General features: G+C 41.8%; 1 protein-coding gene across 1 annotated transcript in view; it reads right to left on the reverse strand.

Moving 5' to 3' along the window:
- Positions 1-21,958, reverse strand: part of SETD7 (SET domain containing 7, histone lysine methyltransferase) — a 49,806-nt gene that overhangs the window by 20,119 nt on the left and 7,729 nt on the right. The window contains exons 2-4 of the mRNA XM_047091266.1: positions 21,826-21,955; positions 8,356-8,557; positions 3,536-3,725 (exon numbers count right to left, since the gene is read on the reverse strand). Of these exons, the coding sequence (XP_046947222.1) occupies positions 3,536-3,725; positions 8,356-8,557; positions 21,826-21,955 (522 nt within the window). The remainder of the gene's footprint in view (positions 1-3,535; positions 3,726-8,355; positions 8,558-21,825; positions 21,956-21,958) is intronic.

Here is a 21,958-nt window from a genome sequence, read left to right on the forward strand (position 1 = left end):
GATGGCCAAACCCAGAGAGAAGCCAATGCACATGACCCTAGGAAACGTGGCCTGCCAGCGGCAGAAGCCTCCTGCAATGAAAGCAGGACATGTGGACAAGAATTGCATCTGGGAGCAAACGGGTAATGGACCAACGCACAATCCATTAAAGGAAGTTAGTTTAAAAAAGAAACAACCCACACAATTCAACCAAACTTTTCTGTGAAATACATGTTGTATTGCACAGAAAATCTATGAACCTCCACCTTCCTTCTTTAGACTAAACCTTTCATCCCAAACGTACAGAGTGCCAACTACATGTAAAGCACTGTGTTAGGGACCGTGCAGGTGCAAAGAGGAGAAACACCTCCAGCTGCTCTTCAAGGAGCCAATGCTGTCTTTTCCAGCTTAATGTCCCTTCCTGTTTTTCCTAGATCTGCTCCAGGCAAATGGAGCACAATCTTTAGTTTTACTCCTCTCCTCTATAGTTTATACTATGCCCTTTGACCAGAATTCATTCACTTGACAGTCACTAATTCTACGAGGTGAGCCAAGCCTTAAAGACAGAATGGGAATTAACAGAGAAAGGAGTTCCTTTGTCGAGAGGTGAAGAGACAAGGCAAGAAGAAAATCCCGCCTGAGGCATAACGAAGAAATCAGCGCATGGTAAGCGGAGAACTAGAAGCAATTTATGGGGAGCCCCTGGGTGGCTCAGTCAGTTGAGTGGCTGACTATTGATTTCAGCTCAGGTCATGATCCCAGGGTCGTGGAATTGAGCCCCGCTCTGGGCACCGGGCTTGCTTAAGATTCTCTCTCTCTCCCTCTGCCCCTCTCTGACATGTGCTCTAAGTAAATAAAGATAGAAGCAGTTTGTGGTTACAAAAGCATAAAGAGAAAGGGTGTGGTGGGAGAGGTCGGCGAGGGGCAGGTTGAGAGTACTTTGTGTGAGGTGTTTGCATTACGTTTTCCTCCTCCCAATGGTGGACCAGATGGCAGCATGGCCCTGTCAGACCTCATCTGTAGGTTAGTCCGCAGCTCACTGACAGTAACGAGAGGGGCTGGGGGAGTGCGGTGGGGAGAGGTGCAGAACACTGAAGACCTGTGTCCTGTCAGTCACCCAAAGCAGCCATGCTTCTTGACCTTTGTGAAACCCAAATTGCTCAATGTATCCTTAAATTAACAGGCCTGCCAGAATCTCACCAGTTATGCCCCTCCTCCCGACCTTTACTGTGGCCTTATAATGAAAAGGGTGTTCATCATTTACAACCAGGAGTTCTAAAAAAAAAAAAAATACCCTTTGAGAACTATTACCCTCACTTCCCAAAATCTGTTTCTTACTTATACTAAGAAGAAGGTAATAATAACAATAACTTTCATTATGGTGTTTTTACAGTCGCTGCCAGCACCTTTTATAATGAAGAAACAGTTTCTGAAGGGATAAAGAGCTTGCCCGAGACCACACTGTGGCAAATGCTGAAGCTGAAACTTAAATGAGGTGACTCCAAAGTTCAAGGCTATTGCCACTAAAACACGCTGCCACTTGTGAAGTTTTAAAATTGGCATCACCATTTGGGGATCCTCCCCTGGCCCAGGTCCCTTCATTTCTAAAGACTGTGGCACTGTCTCCTTTCAGAACACATGTGAAGAGCACAGATATGAGAATTTGAAGTGCAAAGATTACTGTTTCACTTAAAATGAAAACAACTTCATTTGGGGAGGATTGAAAATTTACAGAAAAGTTGCAAAAATAGTACAGAGATTCCCCAATATCCCTCATGATTTCTCCCAATGTTAACGTCTTCTACTTCTTCTTTTTTAATGTTTATGTATTTATTTTGAGAGAGAGAGAGAGAGAGGCAAAGAGAGGGGAGAAAAACAGAATTCCAAGCAGGCTCCACTCCATCAGAGCAGAGCCTGACTTGGGCTCGAACTCACGAACCGTGAGATCATGACCTGAGCCAAAATCAAGAGTCAGTCACTGAATCCACTGAGCCACCCAGGCGCCCATCTCATAATGTTAACTTCTTATGTCGCATGGTATGATTGTCAAAATGAAGAAACCAACATAGCTACATTACTATTAACTCAACTTCAGACTTTATTCAGATTTCACCAGTTTTTCCACTAATGCCCTCTTTCTCTTCCAGGATCCAACCCAGAATCCCACATCACATTTAAGCTGCCTCAATTTTTAACTTAAAAAAAAAAAAAAAAAAAAAAACTGAGACATTTAAAACAACTCAAGTTATAAATGCTAGATTTCCCATTTTTGGACATTCTCCTCTGGAGATTCTCCTTCAGATCACAAATAGCTAAATATTATTTACAAATGTGAGTGCCTAGATTTATTATCTTTTTTACTTTTTTCTTCTTAGAACCTAACTTAGATTGGAAATACACACATATATTGTTTTCAAGGAATCAGACCAATATAAACAGCTTCTTTTTTTCTTTGTTTTTTTCCCCCAGACTTTCTACAATAAATAATTTTATACGCAGAAAAAAACATTTAGTATGCCGTATTGTACTTCTATATGGAAATGGGGGGAGGGCGCATGGGTGGCTCAGTCAGTTAAGCGCCCCACTCTTGATTCTGGCTCAGGTCATGATCTCACAGTTGCGAGATGGAATCCTGCCTAGGGCTCTGCAATGGATGTGGAGCCTGCTTAGGATTCTCTGTCTCTCTCTCTGTGTCTCTCTCTCTCTCTGCCCCTCCCCTGCTCAAGCTCTCTCTCTCAAAAAAAAATAAACAAAAAAATAAATAAATAAATAAAATGAAAATAAAAATAAAATAAAAAAAACTAAAAGGAAATAGGATTTTTTTCTAATATGATTCCACTGGGCTCACTCATGTGTCCAGTATGTGTCCTGTGAAGATGCCACTATGCATTTATCCTTTCCAATCAGAGCTCGGGCTGAATCAGCTTTACAATCTGTACAACCTGGAGATCTACCTAATTTGATTCTTTAATATCATTGAACTGTATTTCAGTTTTTTCTGAGATATACTAATCTTTTGAAATTCATGGAATTACTGCTGTCATTTGTTCAATTCTTCCCTGTATTATTATATAGCTATATTCTTGTCATGTGACTTTTAGCATCTGCTACTGAAGTGCATATTTCCCCATCTCATTGATGTTTGGCTTGACTATGTGATTTGCTTTGACCAACGAAAAGTGGGTGAAATTATGTCAATTCCAAGCCAAGCTTTCAGAGGCAGCATAGGTGTCTGCTCATGCTCTGACTTCTTGTGACCCACTTGGGAAAATCTTGACCCAGGCCACCAACATCCCTTCAGATGGCCCCAGAATTAAGACCGGTAAGACACAATACAATAAGAAGCCTCAAGTCCAGCCATGCCCAGCCCAGCCCACCCCAGACCAGCTGGAGTACAGCTTATCACCTGTATTTGAGATGTTAAGGTGTTTGTTATGCAGCAAAGCTGACTAATGCATGATTAAAGTGGACTAGACAAGGAAATTAACTTCTCTCAATTATGCCCTAACAACCTGCTTTGGAATTAGAGCATGCTTCTGAAGCAGATCCAACTTACTTCCAGGCATCAGTTCAAAGTGAGGCCTTCCTTCTTCAGTGGACATAAGGGTAGCCAGCTTTCCCTCTATCATCTCTCCATCAATGAATTTTCCATAAAGTGCGGTCCTCTCGTCAGGGTACACATACGCTATCTTCTCGCCTGTCATCTCCCCGTCTTCATTTACTTCTCCCACAAGGCTGCCTCCATCCTGATGGGAGAAGCCAAAAGCCAGAAAATATCATATATAGTATTTATCCACACGGCACGACTTCAAGAAATTTTTCTTGTGCACTCCCTTCGTGGATAGCACTAACATAACAGCTTAAGAACTCAGAGAAAAACCTGACGCATATTTACTTTCCCATCCAACCCCATACAAATAAATGGCTAGAGGTTACATGCAGAGAAGCACAGAAAGCCTGATTTAGGGAGTCAGAGACCAAGCTGCACTTTGCAATGGTGACAAGTTACTGACACTCTCTCTTGGCTTGTTTTTGAAGAAGAACATACGTTGTATTTGTAATATTAGTTACAAACATTTAAAGGAAATGTAACAATAAGTGTTACTTTGGGCCGATACCCAATGTGATGAGGAACTGTGGCAGGATGGTTTTATTCACTATTCATACCATTTCACTTCTCTATGTGGCATTTTGGATTTCTGGCCCATTAAAAAAATCTTTAGTTCAGATGTGTTTAAGAATTAATTTAGTGTACATGAGTAAAGAGAGTTGTCTGCAGTTTCTTTTTTTAAATGTTTACTTTTGAGAGGGAAAGAGAGAAAGCATGAGTGGGGGAAGGGCAGAGAGCCATGGGGACAGAGGATCTGAAAAGCAGGCTCCAGGCTCGGTGCTGACTGACAGCAGGGAGCCTGACGTGGGGCTTGAACCCATGAACTGTGAGATCATGACCTGAAGTCAGATGCTTAACCGACCCACTGAGCCACCCAGGTGCCCCTGCATTTTCTAACAGATAAAAAAAGGACTTCTGGACACTGCCTTTCTAAGAATCCTACACCACCACTTTTTATGGCATTAGAAGGAAAAGTGAAAAAAAAATCAACTGAATTCTATTCCCTCCCCCATCACCACTTTCTTCCCACTTTTCTTTATTTACTGTTCCCTTCTGCCTCCTTCCAGGAGAGAAGCCAGCTGTGCTTCCTGTTCAACTGTCACTTGCTTTCATTCCTAAAGGTCATTAAATACTTCAGAGCAGAGGCTATCATACAATTCTGTAGCTTGGTAAACGCTAGGGACATAGTAGGTGATCCACAAATACTTTTTGAATTGAACTGGGATACCAAAAATAATCTAATAACTAATCAAAAAAATAACTGAATCTAGACTACAAGAAATGTTTCCTTTTTTACTGCCCATGCGGAAGGTCTTTATGGTATAACTTTGAAAATCTGGGACCTCTTTGGGTTTGATGTAACAAGAGTAGTGCCATGACATATTCTAAACGCTTGGTTACTTCTCCAACTCAAAGGTTCCAGAAACAGCTACTCAAAGACAGGAGTACAGGATGACTTCTGAGTGATCCCAACGGCTGCTTACAGAGAGACAGCAGGAATAAATAACATCAGGTACGTGATTTCTATAGTTCTCCATAGTCTGATTGCTCTTCGGAGAAAAGACTTTATAAATTTAAAAACGAATCACAGCACTTTCATAAAAAGAAAAATACTTGGTAGCATTTTTCATGGACAGAAAGCGCATTAGAGCTATATTATTGCTCTTTCTCCTCCCAGAGTTAATTCTTAATAACCCAGCATAAACGGGATGATACTTCCTGCAAGATCTGCCTTCAGGCTTTCAGGGGTGATTACTGAGCAGAACGGTGTTAGGGCGTTTCTGCTTCTCATACGCTGTAACTAATGTAAGCCAACGTTACCAGTTATTTGTACAGAATTCTGTCTTTCTAGGGTCTCAGATTTTTCTCCTTTAATACTCTAAACTTCTGGTTTGGGGGTGGTGGTGGTGAATTTCTCTGTCTAGTATGATAAAGCAGAGGTTCTTTTATTTCCAACAGGACGTAAACACTTTTAACTGAAAATGACGTCACTGTTCCAAGGTAAAATTCTGAAAGAAATAAGCTGTCCTGAGAGTAAGCTTATAAATACTCTAAAGGGAGCCATTCTTTTTTCCTCCCCTTGTTTCTGCTTTGACCCCGTATCACAAAACAGGTGCCTGTCTGCTGTGTCAGGGAGTGCTGGGGAGGAAGCTGCTGCCTTCTCTCCTTTGCTAGGAGGCTCCCCTTCAGGGAGAAGGAATCACTCATTTGAGTAGTGAGAAGGCGGGGTCTGACAGCCAGCGCCACCCATCTATTAGGTGGAGGTGACAGGGCAAAGCCTGCTGCCCCCAGAGGTCCTGTCCTGAAAGCTGTCCGTGCCCTCAGGCTGCACCTGCACCCCTCTCCATTCCTGCCCTTTCCTTGGGGAAGCTCCCCCAGGCAGGCCCTCCTTCCCTGGGGAGACCCGGGACTTCTCAGAGCTCTATCTGCAGCTGGTCCAACTGTTCCGTTCAGAGGGGGAAGGAATTGAAGTGCATTCTGACTTTGGGTCCATAGCACGTCTCCGACCCAACACGGTCATAATAAAACCGACCTTTTGATCTCTGACACCTAGGTCTATTTCCTAGTGGGTTCTGAATTCAGAGAGAAGAGGGATGTCATTAGCCCTCTCCACTGCCAACAGATACCGTATATAAAGCAAGTGTTATCCCAGGTTAATTTTGAAAGCTTATAACTCCCCGGTGCTTCTTTCCTAAGGCACAGTGTTCTCTGGGTATTTAATAAGATAATAATTAATACAGCAGGCTGATTCATACAAAAGGTGATCTCCTCTAGAGACTTTAATTGATCCTAGTCACAAGTAAGATGACAAGTAGTAGGAGGATCTGGTAATCCCTATTTTGCCTCTTCCCTATACCCAACTGCACGCACAGAGTTCCACTTTCCCTGACTCCATGATTTACTGTCGCATCGGCAGATCCCCAGCGCCAGGCGGCAAGATGCTCAATCGGCCTACTCCTGAAACAACAAAACTCTCTGTCTTCCTAAGCTGGTTAAGAACCTGCACCACTTCCCTCTTCCTGCTTGCCCTGTAGGCAGTGACTGAAAGGACTTTTGATCTACTGCAGAGCCTACTAAGAAGATATGTTAAATGTCTGGGCAATCATTTAAAAGATCTTTTGTGGTATTCTTTCCTTCTGCCCTGCTCCTAGAGTAGAACTTTTAAAAAAAATATTTTACTTATTTCTTTATTTTTAAAGTTTATTTGTTGATTTTGAGAGAGAGACAGTGAGGGAGGGGCAGAGAGAGGGGGAGAGAGAGAATCCCAAGCAGGCTCCGCGCTGTCAGCACAGAGCCTGATGGGACTAAATGCCACAAACTGCAAGATCATGACCTGAACTGACATCAAGAGTCAGACGCTCAATCAACTGAGCCTCCCAGTCGCCCCTTTAAAATTTTATTTTAAAAAAATTGTTTTTTAATTTTTATTTAAGTTTTTGAGAGAGAGAGAGAGAGAGAGAGCATGAGCGGGGAGGGGCATAGAGAGAGAGGGAGACCTAGAATCCGAAGCAGGCTCCAGGCTCTGAGCTGTCAGCACAGAGCCCGGCACAGGGCTTGAACCCTCAAACTGTGAGATCATGACCTGAGCCGAAGTTGGCCACTTAACCGACCGAGCCACCCAGGCGCCCCAAGATTTTATTTTTAAGTAATCTCTATACCTAATGTGGGGCTCGAATTTACAACCCTGAGATCAAAAGTCATACACTCCACCAACTGAGCCAGCCAGGCACCCCGAGTATAACTTATTTTTAAAGAACAATAATGTGTAAGTAGATTTAGCTGGGGGCTATTTTTCTTGTTATACCTGTAATAGATCTTTTTTTTTTTTTTAATCATCAGAAAATAGGGCTCAGAGTAAGAAAAATTGTATTCTGACTTAAGCTCTGGACAAAATTAAATATTATTATTATTATTATTATTATTATTATTATTATTATGTTAAGTAAGCTCTTTGCCCAACATGGGGCTTGAACTCATGATCCCAAGATCAAGAGTCACATGCTCTACTCACTGAACCAGTCAGGTGCCCTGGACAAAATAAAATTTTAGATAAAATATTTTCTAAGGTCTATTTTCTGACACATTTTCTGGAAATTAACTAATAACAGATGGGATATTTGAAATGCAAACAACAATTAGAGCATTAATTCCCAACCCAATGAGTTTTGCCACATCTTTTTGCTCCAGTAAACCCTAGAAATATTGGGAAATATTACCAAATACTCAAAGGCAAGTTAACTTTAATCACCTTAATTTAAACAACATAAGCCATAAACCACTTATAAAGCAGGGAGTAGGGTTGTACAATCAAGTAATAACAGTGCGGTAAGTCCCAAAAGATGGGAGATTGCTGGATCAGTCTCCTGTATGAGAACCAGAATGAAGTGCAACAGTGAAATATTCCATCTCTTTCTGTATATCAGAAGACTATTTTTAAAAAGCATGCATTTTTTTGGTCTTTATTAGTGATACAATAAAGCCACTTTGTCCCGATTGATTTGTTTGAATCACGACTATTCTTTCCTTTCCAAAACACCACTGAAGAGGAATGAATAGTAGTTGCTAAGATCAACAATCTAAGTGGACAGTGAGTAACAGTGAGGGGCACACCTTGTAAGCTGGAGGCTTCAGCTCCTGTGAGTCTCAAATTTCACAGATTGGTATTTTCTAACATAGAGAGTACATGTTACTCCTCATTGTGAGGAGTCAAAGCATCGGCTTGAAACATGTTACATTCCAGCAAAATGAACAGTCACCAGGCTTACTGGGTAGTATATCCAGCAGACTCCATGCCGAATGTTATCTTTGTATTGCCCCTTGAAGATCAGTCTCCCATCCGTGTCGTACTCCTGGGCGGGACCATTCAACTCTCCGTCTACATACGTGCCCTGGAGAACGCCTCCGTCCTCGTAAGTGTACACGCCCTGGCCCTGTAGGGCATCGTCCACATAATATCCCTCTAGAGTGCTGTGAGAGAAGGGAGAACAAAAGGGAATGGTCAGATCATGACTGTGCTCTCTGAAAAGAAAGGACCACATGAAAGGCACTGCATGCCCAGCTCTGGTTTGATGCTGACCTGTATTCAGCCCATCTCCTGAATTCCCTAGATCGCTGGGAAAAACACTCCCGAGATACAGGTAGCATTAGAGACAGAGAGAGATCTACTTCTTAACTTCCTGGTTCCTATTAATCCTTTTTCTCTGCTAGCAGAAATAGAGAAGAACAAAGGTACAGGTGGAAGCTGAGAACAAGCCTCATCTGAATACGTTTCAGGGCTAAGATGCCGACCCATACCGGGCAATAGAAATGGTGGCATATCACACATAAACCATTGATGCTTAACTCCCTCAAGAGGGGTCCAGACCTCACTGGTAGTTCTCAAGCTCTTTTAGATTGCTTGTACATGTAAGTATCTAATAATACGAAAGTGGTTTAGAATGTAAATGTCTACGTGTTTAAGTCATTAAATGTATTACTTATGGGTGACAATCATAATTGGTAGCCAATCAAAAGAACCCCTTCCATTTCTTTGGGTGATATATGGGAATTTACTTAAGTATATGCATGCGTGTGTGCGTGTGCACGTGTGCGTGTGCATGTGTGTGTGTGCATGATCAGGGCAAATGGGGGCAAGTGAGGAAGACTGCAGGCTGAGCCTTGCTAATATCATTAGTAGCCCGACAGTGTCGAGACCCATACTTCTAGAACAGAAGCAAGCTCATGGGGGTGCTCATGGTGATATTACAATAACTTCTCCATCGCTCCTCATAAAACACTTTTGGAATTTCAGTATGTTTTCAGCCTCTCAAAGGTCATTATGCAAGGAAACTAACTTCACCAAAAACTCCCTTTATGTACAGCAATTTGGAATAAGGGAAAGACCAGCTCAAATAAGTTTTAAAATTTAAAATGTAAGATGTTTATTAGCAACAAAGACAGTTTGTTTTAGTACCTGCAGATAGTGTCCATTCATCAATTCAACCAACAACCATTTATCGGGTGCCTTCTAAGTAGCGAGCATTGTGGGAGGTTCTAGAGAGCATGATGAACAAAATAAACAAACAGGAGAGGCTGGCAGGCACACACTGTGTAGTGGGGACAGATGGGACGCAAAGGGGGCCGTGAGGACTAAGGTGGTTGCACCTGACTGTGCCTGGTAAGGTCTTGTCTTGCTTACTGAATGACAGAGTGAGCTGTAATTATTAAATGAAAAGCACAGTCTAAACAACACAGTAGCCCCTGATCACACTGTAATTACACTATCAGTAGTCTCCCAAGGAGATAAATAGTTCTCTTTCAGTTTTGTTTGTACTACCAGTGATAAACAGGCAGAGTAAATTCATGAAGAGAATGAAGTGCACTTTAGCATAGCCCTTGCATAAGTAATCACAATTCTGTATCAGTGAGGTTGGAACTAATGAGATTCGACCGTCATTAGACTCCCCCAACAGCCAAAAAATAGGTAAATAAATACAAACAAAAATAACAACAACCCTGTCGAAAGATAGCTAAATCAACGGATGCAATGATGCAGTAGATGGTGCGAAAAACAACTTCATCATCTATCTTCACAGTTAGGATGGGCGGATAAAATATAGGATGCTCAGTTAGGTTTGAATTTCAGAAAGACAACAGATAGTTTTTGTAGTTTAAATAGGTCCCTAATATTGAAGGGAACACAGTTATCCTAAAATATTTCTCGTTGCTTATCTGAAATGCTGTTTTAACTGGGTGCTGTGGATTGTAATTTGCTAAACCTGGGAACCCTATTGACTAGATTCTCAGGGAGCATTCAAAACGTTCCTGTGTGTGTTTGAGCAGAATTATCCTGACAGACGAGTCTGCCAGTATTTCTCAGGTTGAAGATCAAATCTACATGGCATGGGTCTTGCAAATCCCTGAAACAATAAAATGGACTTGCACATACTTCCCCGTAACCATCCCCAGGAGTTTGTCCTATCCTCTTACCGTGGAGCCTGTCCTCGTTAGTATCATAGCACCAAAACAAATAGCTATTTCCCTCTTAGCCCGACTGACAAAGCTGCACAAATGCAAATTCTTTTTTAAAAAATTTTTTATGTTTATTTATTTTTGAGAGACAGAGAGAGACAGAGTGCAAGTTGGGGAGGGGCAGAGAGAGAAGAGACACGGAATTTGAAGCAGTCTCTAGGTTCCGAACTGTCAGCACAGCGCCTGATGCAGGGCTTGAACCCACGGACCTTGAGATCATGACCTGAGTCCAAGTCGGATGCTTAACCAACTAAGCCACCCAGGCGCCCCCACAAATGCAAATTCTTAAGGCACCGGAGAGCAAACTTACTGCGTTATTTTTTAGCACCTGCTTGAAAGAAACAGCTTAGCCCCCTTAGCAAATTTGTATGATAGCTTGGATGAAATCTGATGACAAAAGGAGCATGTTATCACATGAACTGGGTTCTCTAGGGCCATAAAAATGACAAGGCTTTGAAATCCTCTGTCACCGAGGAAAGAAAATAAAAGCTTCTTAGTCTGGTGTGAAAGGTTCTGCCATTCTAACTTTTTCTTCCAGGGGATGCTGGCAAGCCACGGTCTGCTGCCTGTTTGTGTAAATGCAGTTTTATTGCAACACAGCCTCGCACATTCCTTTCCGTGTCCTCTGTGGTTGTTTTCATATTATAACAGCAGAGTTGCAGAGTTGCACCAGAGACTGGATACGGTCCCCAAAGCCTAAAATATTTATCATCTCACCCTATACAGAAAACGTTTGCTGACTCCTGTTCTATAGTCGTCGCTCACACTGGTTTATTCGCTGAGCCCAAGCACACCTCTTAGCTTCCATACCATGTGATGCTTGCTTCTTCCTGTAAAATATATGTAACCAAACACTTTTTTGTTTTAATTTTTTTAATGTTTATTTACTTTTGAGAGAATGACAGAGAGACAGAGAGCGAGTGGGGGAGGGGCAGAGAGAAAGAGAGAGAGAAAGAGAGAGAGAGACAGAACCTGAAGCAGGCTCCAGGCTCTGAGCTGTCAACACAGAGCCCGACACAGGGCTCGAACTCATGAACCCAGAGATCATGACCTGAGCCAAAGTTGGACGCTTAACCGACTAAGCCACCCAGGCACCCCTATAACCTAACGTTATAAATCCCGGAGGACACATCCAGGAAAAAAGTTGTGGGCCATATTTTCTGGTTTTTCATTCAAAACAGAAATAACCTTGGGATAAAAATGAGTCTTCTCAAGCCTCTGGCATTTTTCTATTCAAAAAAGAAATAAACTGAAAAAATGGCACTGTTTTGTGGCAGCTAAATTGTTGCTCTCTGAGAATACTTGAGAAGTAGCTTTCTAATCCTTCTTGCGGAAATTGGATTGAGAGTTGCATTTTGGAGGAAGTCTGCTAATCCTGGTTTACCCAGATCCTACCCACTCTCTGCATGGAGCCCTGCTTCCCCTAGTCTACCTTGACCTCTGCAGCCATGGTCCATCTTTCTCACTGGAGCCTCATCATGAACCATCACAGGACTGTCCATGTCTTTAATGATGGCCAATTTACGTGTCATATTTCTCTAGATTGTAAAACCTTTTATAGGAACAAATTAGGCATTATCCATCCAAGCATCCCCGCCCTAACATATGGACACAGCCTGCCTTCAAGTGGTTATTTTCTAAATGAAAGAATGGAAATGGAAACTGGGCTAATTTTGCTTTAAGAAGATGGAGAGGGAATATAACAATAGTAACAATGTTACTCAAGTGCAGGGAGTATTCTTTATATGCAGTATACAGGCATACAGTCTGCAAGTTAGGAAAGTTTCTGAAACTCTGTGCTTCATTTCTTCACTTGTCAACTGCAGCTACTATAAGAATTAAATGGGTTAATATCTATCAAGAGTTTAGAAGATCATCTGGGACACAGGGACTGCTCAAATAAATAATAACTATTATTATTAAACATGCACACTCATGGGTTTGATGGTGAGCTTTCTACTGAGAAACCAGGCTTAAAACAGCATCGGGGAAATAGTTATGAGATACTAGAATAGTCAAAGAAATGTATAAAACTGCTTTAAATGTACTTTAAAAGCAAGCAAGAAAAGGGGTGCCTGGGTGGCTCAGCTGGTTAAGCATCCGACTTTGGCTCAGGTCATGATCTCACGGCTCGTGAGTTCAAGCCCCACATGGGGCTCTGTGCTGACAGCTCAGAGCCTGGAGCCTGCTTTGGATTCTGATTCTCCGTCTCTCTCTCTGCCCCTCCCCAGCTCATTCTTTGTCTCTCTCCCCTTCAAAATAAATAAACATTAAAAAAAATTTAAAAAAAACAAGCAAGAAAGATTCCTCTATCTGCAATAATTTATGAGTGATCCATTGCATGGCAGGATGGAATAAATGCTCCTTTAAGTGAAAAAAGTAACGTGTATTCATTGCAAAATAAACAACAACAACAACAACCAAAAAACCCCAGCGCTACAAAGATGTAGAAAGTAGAAATTCCCACTACTCTTTCTCAATTTGGCATGTACCACTTAAGATTTTTTCCCCCTGTGTATATATCATGTACTTTCCCACCTTTGTTGTGGCTGTTTCAATAAAAATGGGAACATACTGAATACAATGTTCTTGACTTGTATTTTCTTAAAGTCCCTTTCAACATGTTGGCAGTTTCTTTGGTATGTTAAACTACAAAAATGGTCTTTTGATTTAGATTTTTCTGGCACCAGCAACTGAATCAAGTAACCAGAAATGTGGAGAAAATTGAAACATCAATTTTAATTAAATTTCTTTCCCTACATATACACACAGACCATTTTTACCCATTTTGTCAAAGCTCTCATGCTTAAATTTCTGGTAATAAATTACAAAAACTAACTTAAAAGAAATGGGGAATTTTTATAATTATTTATCTAGAATGACACATCTGCATTTTATTTTTTAATATTTATTTATTTATTTTGGGGGGAGAAGCAGAGAGAGAGAGAGAGAGAGAGAGAGAGAGAGAGAGAGGGAGAGAATCTCAAGCAAGCTCCGTGCTGTCAGTGCAGAGCCCCACAGGGGTCTCCATCTCACGAACAGTGAGATCATGACCTGAGCTGAAATGAAGAGTTGGATACTTAACTGACTGAGCCACCCAGGTGCCCTGCACATCTGCATTTTATTCAAATATTACTGTATTATCATGTTAAAAATTTCTTTAACACTGAATACAAAAAGTGCTTTTAGGAGACTTGACAGCTTTGGCTTTTCCTTGGTATTCTGGGGGCTAGAATGTTTTGGGCTTTCCACTCTCTGTTCCGTCCTCCACTGTGCTCCCTTCCTTTGGTCAGCTATAGTAATATAAGAACCAAGATGGGTGGGGGTGCTGGGTGGTTCAGTTAAGCTTCTGACTCTTGATTTCAGGGTCTTGAACTCAGGGTCGTTGAGTTCTAGCCTGGCGTTGGGCTCAGTGCTGGGCATGAAGCCTAGTTAAAAAAAAAGGGGGGGGGGCGCCTGGGTGGCTCAGTTGGTTGAGCGTCTGACTTCAGCTCAGGTCATGATCTCACACTCCACGAGTTTGAGCCCCGCGTCGTGCTCTGTGCTGACAGCTCAGAGCCTGGAGTCTCTTTCAGATTCTGCGTCTCCCTCTCTCTGCCCCTCCCCTGCTCATGCTGTCTCTCTCTGTCTCAAAAATAAATAAAAACATTAAAAAAATTTTTTAATAAAAATTAAAATTAAAAAGAAAAGAACCAAGAGAGAAATTTTAAATGAATCATAATTCTACTTTAAATTCTCACTTCTAGCCAAATTAAATTGTGACTCTTAGTATTAAAACATTGTTTCAGCAATCGTTTTATATGACAATATACATATTATATATTTTTAGAAGTTTGATATAATTGACATACAGCATTATATTATATATTATCTCTTAAAATGTTGAAAACTAAGTAAAGATAAGAAGAACATCAACAACAAACCGAAGCCATCTACTAGGGCTGTATCTGCGAGAAACTTCAATTTCTTGTAAGGTGTGATATGCAAGCTGAATGGAACACTATCATGCTTCCAGGTAAGAGAATGTGTTGTTCGTCTTTAAAGTTTTTTTCTATCCTTTAATAGATCTGTGAGTCTGTCGTATCCGATTATTATAAAGGCTCAAAATGACAGTAACATTTTTTAACTTTATTTTTGTTTGTTTAGAGAGAGAGAGAGAGAGAGAGAGAGAGAGAGAGAACGAGTGGAGGAGGGGCAGAGAGAGAGGGAGACATAGAATCCGAAGCAGGCTCCAGGCTCTGAGCTGTCAGCACGGAGCCCGAGGTGGGGCTCAAACTCATAGACCGTGAGATCATGACCTGAACCGAAGTAGGATGCTTAACCAACTGAGCCACCCAGGCACCCCTGACAGTAACATTTCTGAAGAGGAATTAGTGAAATTTAGTTTTGCTCCCTAAAAATAAATCCTAAGGAAACTCTGCTAGCCACTGTTATCAACAAATAATAGTAACAGCAATAATAAAAGACAATAAAAATAATAATCCATCCTTGATCTTGAGGGCATTATGCTAAGTGAAATGAGTCAGACAAAGACAAATGTTGTGTGTCCTCACTTACATGTGGAATCTCAAAGGGCCTCACTCATAAAGACAGACAATAGAGGGGCAGTTGCCAGGGGCTCAGGGAGGGGGAGATGAGGAGCTGTTGTTGGTCAAAGGAGACAAACTTCAAGCTATAAGATGAATAAATTCTGAGGATCTAATGTACAGCATGATGACAATAATGAACAATACCATACTATATACTTGAAAGTTAAGACAGTAGATTTTAAACCGTATCACAATCGGGGTGCCTGGGTGACTCTGTCAGTTGAGCATCTGACTTTGACTTCTCACAGTTCCTGAGTTCGACCCCTGTGTCGGGCTCTGTGCTGACAGCTTGGAGCCTGGAGCCTGCTTCCGATTCTGTGTCTCCCTCTCTCTCTGACGCTCCTCAGCTCTCTCTCTCTCTCTCAAAAATAAATAAACATTAAAAATAAGTAAGTAAATAAATATTATCACAATAAAAACAAAGGTAATTATATGAGTGAATGGAAGTGTTAACTAACCTGAATGTGGTAATCATTTTACAATACAAATGTGTCATATCATCATGTTGTACACTCACACTTACATATATCATATGTCCATAATATCTCCATAAAACTGGAAAAATGCAGATACAGAGTAAACAAAAAGAAATCCATGTTTTCTCATGCATTAGCTCATAGGGAGTCTCCACTCTGCAAGGTCTTTACAGGTTTTCTCATTCAATCTTTACAACTTGGAGAAGTAGGTATCATTATCCCCACTTTATAAATGAGGAAACAAGTTCACTAGATCAGAGCTCTTGTGGGTTGATTCTTCAAGTAAACTTTCCATCAATCTGCCAAGCTCCTACCAAGGCTGTTCAAACTCCTCTGAGAAAGTAAATACATTCGCCCCAGGGCTCTGAACTTGTCACAATTACTGCTAATGAGTGACCTCAAGTAAACTTAAGGCAAGAAAGAAAGGCAGTCAGGGTCAGAGCTATTTCCTTGCTTCTCGTTAGAAGAGACTGGTAGGTGTAGTGAGAAGAGGAAGGCTCTGGAGTCAACTCACCTTGGCCTGAATCTCAGCTGCAGCTCCTACTGACTAAGGTGGCCTTGGACAAGTTATTTAACCTCTCTGTGCCTTAGTTTCTTCACATGTAAAATAGGATTATAAAGCCTACTTCACAGGTTGTTATGAAGGGAACGTGTCCAAAGAGGAACAAATGGTATCAAAGTTCTCCATGTCTTTTCCACTCCCTTGCTTCCTGTATGTCACAGGAATTGTTGCTTTCATCAGCACAGTTCATTACAATACAGATGAATGTATTTGTTGAGCCCGGTTCCAGCAAAAGCTGGATGACTATCAGGAACATAGAAGGGACTTTTGCCTTGTGTGGGAGGCTGGAATACATGACTTCAGAAGTCCATTCCAGCTCCAGTTTCCCTGAAATGCGATCAAGTGCTTTCTAAAAACCAAACACAAGAAATCCTGCATGGGCCTGCCACCTGGAAAATGGCAGCCTTTCTCAGTGGCCCACCAAATGGACACCTTTGCTTAGATTATTTGGCCAATGATAAACTACAAAAAGCCCTCTTAGCTGGACACATTAGTGTAGGGAATCAACACCAGGAGTAGTAAATAATACTTTGAAATCTAACTGGCACATCAAGGGGAAGCACCGATAATATAAAAAATATAACTAAATGAATTCACTCAACTTTAACTCATAATCAGGCTAAAAACCACACAATTCCCTAATATTCCACAGCCCAAAGCCAAATACCTCTTTCTTGTTACCATTCTAAAATTTCAAAAGGTTCTGCAAAATTGCCTTTACATCCATAAATCTTGGTTGAAATGAGAACAATTAAGGAAAAAATGCATTAAAATGCACTATTAGGGGCGCCTGGGTGGCTCAGTCGGTTGAGGGCCGACTTTGGCTCAGGTTATGATCCCGCGGTTCATGGATTAGAGCCCCATGTCAGGCTCTGTGCTGACAGCTCAGAGCCTGGAGCCTGCTTCCGATCCTGTGTCTCTCTCTCTCTCTCTCTCTCTGCTCCCCTCCTCCACTCACACTGTGTCTCTCTCAAAAACAAAATAAAAAACATTTAAAATTTTTAGAAAAATGAACATTCAGACCTGGGGATTAGTATAAAAATTAGAGATGTGTACATCAAAGTATTCTGCACAGTAAACATTTTCATAATACTCCACCACAGTACTCCAGCGAATCCACTGGGCCAGAGAGACTGCAGGGCCTCATCAACAAAGCCTCAAGATTCCTTTCTCCTCACTGCATAAATGCCTTCATCTCAGGACCAGAGCCGATGTTAAGTACCAATTAACTAATCTTAGTCTTAGGACACTTTCTTCATTTCTCTACAGAGGGGGAGAAAATGGAAAACAAAGCTGCTTGAAAAGGCAATTTAAAAACTAAGGTCCATTTTCATGGACCTAATTTGTGGGATAAATGATCTGGTAAAGGAGGACTGGTCTGAGTCTGGGTTCTGACTTAAGCCAGTTTTAATAAGTTTTTCTGTTCTACATTTTGCCATCTAAAAGAAAAGGCCAACTGTTGATTAAGATCTCAAAACTAGCGAACAGTCTGAGGCTGAGATCATAGTAAAAAGGCAAACCATGTACATTTTAGCTATTTAAATTGATTTAGAAGTAGATAGCTATTTCCTGATTTTACCTTGCATATATTTAATTAAGATGCTTCAATTCTCCACCAACAGTGGGCATCTCTGTGGCGTGGGAGTGGGGGTGAGAAAAAAGGGGGAAGCGTGTTCACTTCTTACACCGGTGTATTTCTTAAAGTTTGTTATTCTACCAAAAGTATTTACTATACCTGCAAATTTTAAAAAATAAAATATTCTGCTTCTATCTAGGAACTTGGTTGAAAACTTAACAGGGCCAATTTTCCTGGTGATCTCAATGTTTAAAATTCTTATTCAGGATTATCATATTGTATGTAAAGTAGAAAAGTGATTCTAGACCTTCCCTGATATAAATTTATATTTGCTTGAAACCCTCTCATAAATCACATGCCCAGCTTTTGGCAGAGGTTGTGGTAATGGCTTCACAAATATATACTTGACTCCAAATTCATCAAGTTGTATATATTAAATATGTACAGCTTATCGTAGGTGAATTACACCTCCATAAAGTGGATTTTAAAAATGCCACACCTGGGGGCGCCTGGGTGGCGCAGTCGGTTGGGCGTCCGACTTCAGCCAGGTCACGATCTCGCGGTCCGGGAGTTTGAGCCCCGCGTCGGGCTCTGGGCTGATGGCTCAGAGCCTGGAGCCTGTTTCCGATTCTGTGTCTCCCTCTCTCTCTGCCCCTCCCCCGTTCATGCTCTGTCTCTCTCTGTCCCAAAAATAAATAAACGTTGAAAAAAAAAATAAAAAAAAAATGCCACACCCAGTTTCAGGTTTCATGGAAGATTAGAATGCACTGGGCCAAATCTTCTGTCACTACCACTTTGCGATTTTCCAAACAGGTTCTGGCAATCGCAAACAAACCCTTTGATGGAAACATAAGCCAGCATTACAGGTGTGAACAGCTTGTAAAAACTCTAAAAGTTTTTACCTTTTGTTTCCTCATCTGTTATTTCAAAACCCTGATTTCAGCCTTTTTGGGGGAAGTTTTTCAGACTAAAGCCTCCTGACTGGCAGTGAAAGCACAAGGTCCCCACTTTGTTTTACCCAATACATCAGACCCTGAAAACTGGGAGCAGTAGTAGGGGGAAAAATAAATAGGCAAATGTAAATTAAGGTACTATTCTCTGGAAAAACTGCTGACTTCTCCATGACCACATCTCATACCCACCTTAAAAAGACTTAGAGATTCCACTGCCCTTTTTTTTTTTCAGTCATAAGATTATCTCACTAATGTTTATGGCAAATCCTTTTAGCAGATGTCTCATAATATGATCAGTATTGGGCTTAAGAAAGAAGGTGACAGTGACCTTTTAAGAACTTAGACACCACTACATCACATGTCATAAAAGCAGTGATACTGACCTTCTCCCCTCAAAGTATTAGCCCCCATCTATCTGAAGAAGGCTAACAAAGATAACCTCTTAAGGTCCTTGCTAACACCATCATTCTTTGATTCTAGTATTTGACCTAAGTCTCTACAGGTGTTTGCGTGGTATGTATAAAACTCATGAATTAGTGCTTCAAAAAGAAAAAAAAAAGTCCATGAATTTATTTCTATTTCATAGGTAGTTACTGGCCTAGTGTTAACACCTGACATAGTGCTTCACCTTTTTCATGTTGTGACACACGTACACTTGACCGCAGGGGTAAACGGATGAAACTACTCGCAGCCAGAAGTGACTAGCTTACTAACTTGACAGAGGGAGGGAGGTGCTTGGGAAGTGTCAGGTCCCACCCAGCTACCCCCAGAGGCGACAGGATCAGTATCTTGGAGCCAACACAGCTCATTCTTAGCACACTGGTGTGGAAGATCAGTCTAGCCCTACAACACTGTGCGTCAGGTCTGGGAAGCAAGCAAGTAACCAACATGAAATTAAACCAAATCTGCTGGACTATTTTCCCCGAGTCAGTGGATGACAGGGTATGATCACCAAACTACCAGATTTAAAGCATGACTGTGTGTGGGGGGTGGGTGAGTGGAGTGGGTGCTCTGGGTGAATTCTACAATCCTACTTTTTCTTTCAGCTCCCATACTCATTCAGCAAGACTTTTTTTTTTTTGGTTAGTATGAAATTAAGGGAAAGTGCCATGATGTAGTAGCAGATGAAACAGATTCTACCCTCAAGGAAACCTCTGTCTTATAGGGGAAATAAGACATTTACAGAGATATAAATTTGTTCAATGAATAAATAAAAGAATAATTGCAGCATCAGGAGGTAAGAAGTGACACTTTCCAGAAAAGAGGTATAAATAAACTGCTATGAAAATGAGGCAGGAAAAGTTTCCCTCTGGACAGGTTAAAGGAAACCGTGAGAGAAGAAAGCATTGATATCAAATCTTAAGAGTCCTCTGTGGGACCTAGGTATCTGCCAGGTATCCACAGCAGGGCAAAATAAAGGAAATATCTGGCTATTTAAATGAACAGTTTGCAAGCAAACCTCAGCTAAAAGGAGATGTGGTGTGGGGTTGGGAACAACGGGAAAGAGAAGGTTGGAATTAATAATGAAAACACAATTTAACAAAAAGTCTATGATGGGTTTTTATTGCTTTCCTTATTTCCTTGTATCAGATAATGGGAGAGCCTGAGGGACTGTTAAAAACTTTAAACAAACCACTCCAGGGGTGCCTGGGTGGCTCAGTTGGTTAAGCACCTGACTTCGGTGCAGGTCATGATCTCATGGTTCGTGGGTTCGAGCCCCAAGTCAGTCTCTGTGCTGACAGCTCGGGGCCTGGAGCCTGTTTCACATTCTGTGTGTCTCTCTCTGCCCCTCTCCCGCTTATGTGTGCTCTCCTCTCTCTCTTTCTCTCCAATAAATAAATAAGCATTAAAAAAAAAAAAAACATTCCATCTATAGAAAAGGGATTCTGGATCACAAGCCAGTCTCTCGATCACCCTTGAACTGTCACCTTAGACATTCCCTTTTCCAAAGGAAATCCATGTTTTAGGAAGCTTCAGCTCATTACCAATGTCCAGAGCTTAGAAGCAGTTGCTCTGCCCTGTGCCCTGCAGAATCCTACAACCTGCTTTAGCTAAAATCCATTTCCACATTACCCAACCAAGTGGTCAGAAAGAGAGCTGGTCCTCGCATGGCTCAGAATTCCTCCAAATGCTAGAGAAATTCACGTGGCTGCTCTTTGTTTCTGAAGCTGACAAGGTTTAGAAGTCATGGTTCAAAGGCTGGGTGTGTGCAACTCCAACTCTTCTCGAAAGAGAAAGTCATTTCTACAGTCATTCCCACCTATCTCAAGAGGGGAAGGAGCTTCTGCCTCACAGCGTTGTCAGGTAGGAGGCGAAAGGACAGTAACAAGAACTCTGCTGGGAAACATATTTTAAGCAGAACATACTAGTTAAGACAGCACTAAGGTCTCGCACATAATGAAGGTTATCCCAAAGAGCAGTACTTCAAACACCGTGGGTCTGGAGCTGTATGCCTCCTATGTTTACCTGTCACATGTCTCACTGCATGACCCCTGATGATGTGGTTCTGAAGAGCTTTGCTGAATATTTTCTTGACTAATCTCATGAGGACAGAGTATGCTGAGGAAATCATGAACCCACGAGCTGGCTGCATCTTCCTTTGGGATGTGAAGAAACCAGACCGTGATGGGGAGAAAGGGCTGCGTGCAGTGGATTGAGTGTGTTGTACTTGAGAACTGCCCAAACTGGCCCCTGACAAAAACAATCCCCATTTGTGGGACTTCATGGAGATCCATTCGCTGGAGGAGCAGGTGGAATCCATCAAAGAATTGGGACCCACGTAACCAACTGGCGTGCGACGGGAGCCCCCGATTCTGGCGTGACAGAGCGGCTGTGTCAAGCACACTGTAGGAGGCAGTGATGACGGACCCAAGCCTGAGGCTGGCCTCCCCACAGCAGCGCAAGTGACTTTCTTGGTCCCCAAGGCAGTGCTTACATGTTGGGGTTGCTTTCGCCTTTTCTATTAGTTGTACTAAAACATCCACTGAAATTTCATTTGTACCATTCCTTCAAGTAAAGTAATTTGGTACCCCCGCCCTAAACAAAACAAAACACAACTGTGAGTGGTACCTGCCATCAAAGAAGAAGAACTTTCCCCGTCCATTCTTCTCTCCGTGAACAAAGTTCCCCTCGAATCTGTCTGTGGAGGAGTAGGTGACTGTGCAGAACCCGTGTGGCAATCCGTCATCATCCAGGTGCCCTG

This window comes from Lynx rufus, unplaced genomic scaffold (assembly GCF_022079265.1).
Source record: "Lynx rufus isolate CCGP_SWC_20201006 ecotype Redwood Valley unplaced genomic scaffold, mLynRuf1.p SCAF_3, whole genome shotgun sequence".
Classification (NCBI taxonomy): domain Eukaryota; kingdom Metazoa; phylum Chordata; class Mammalia; order Carnivora; family Felidae; genus Lynx; species Lynx rufus.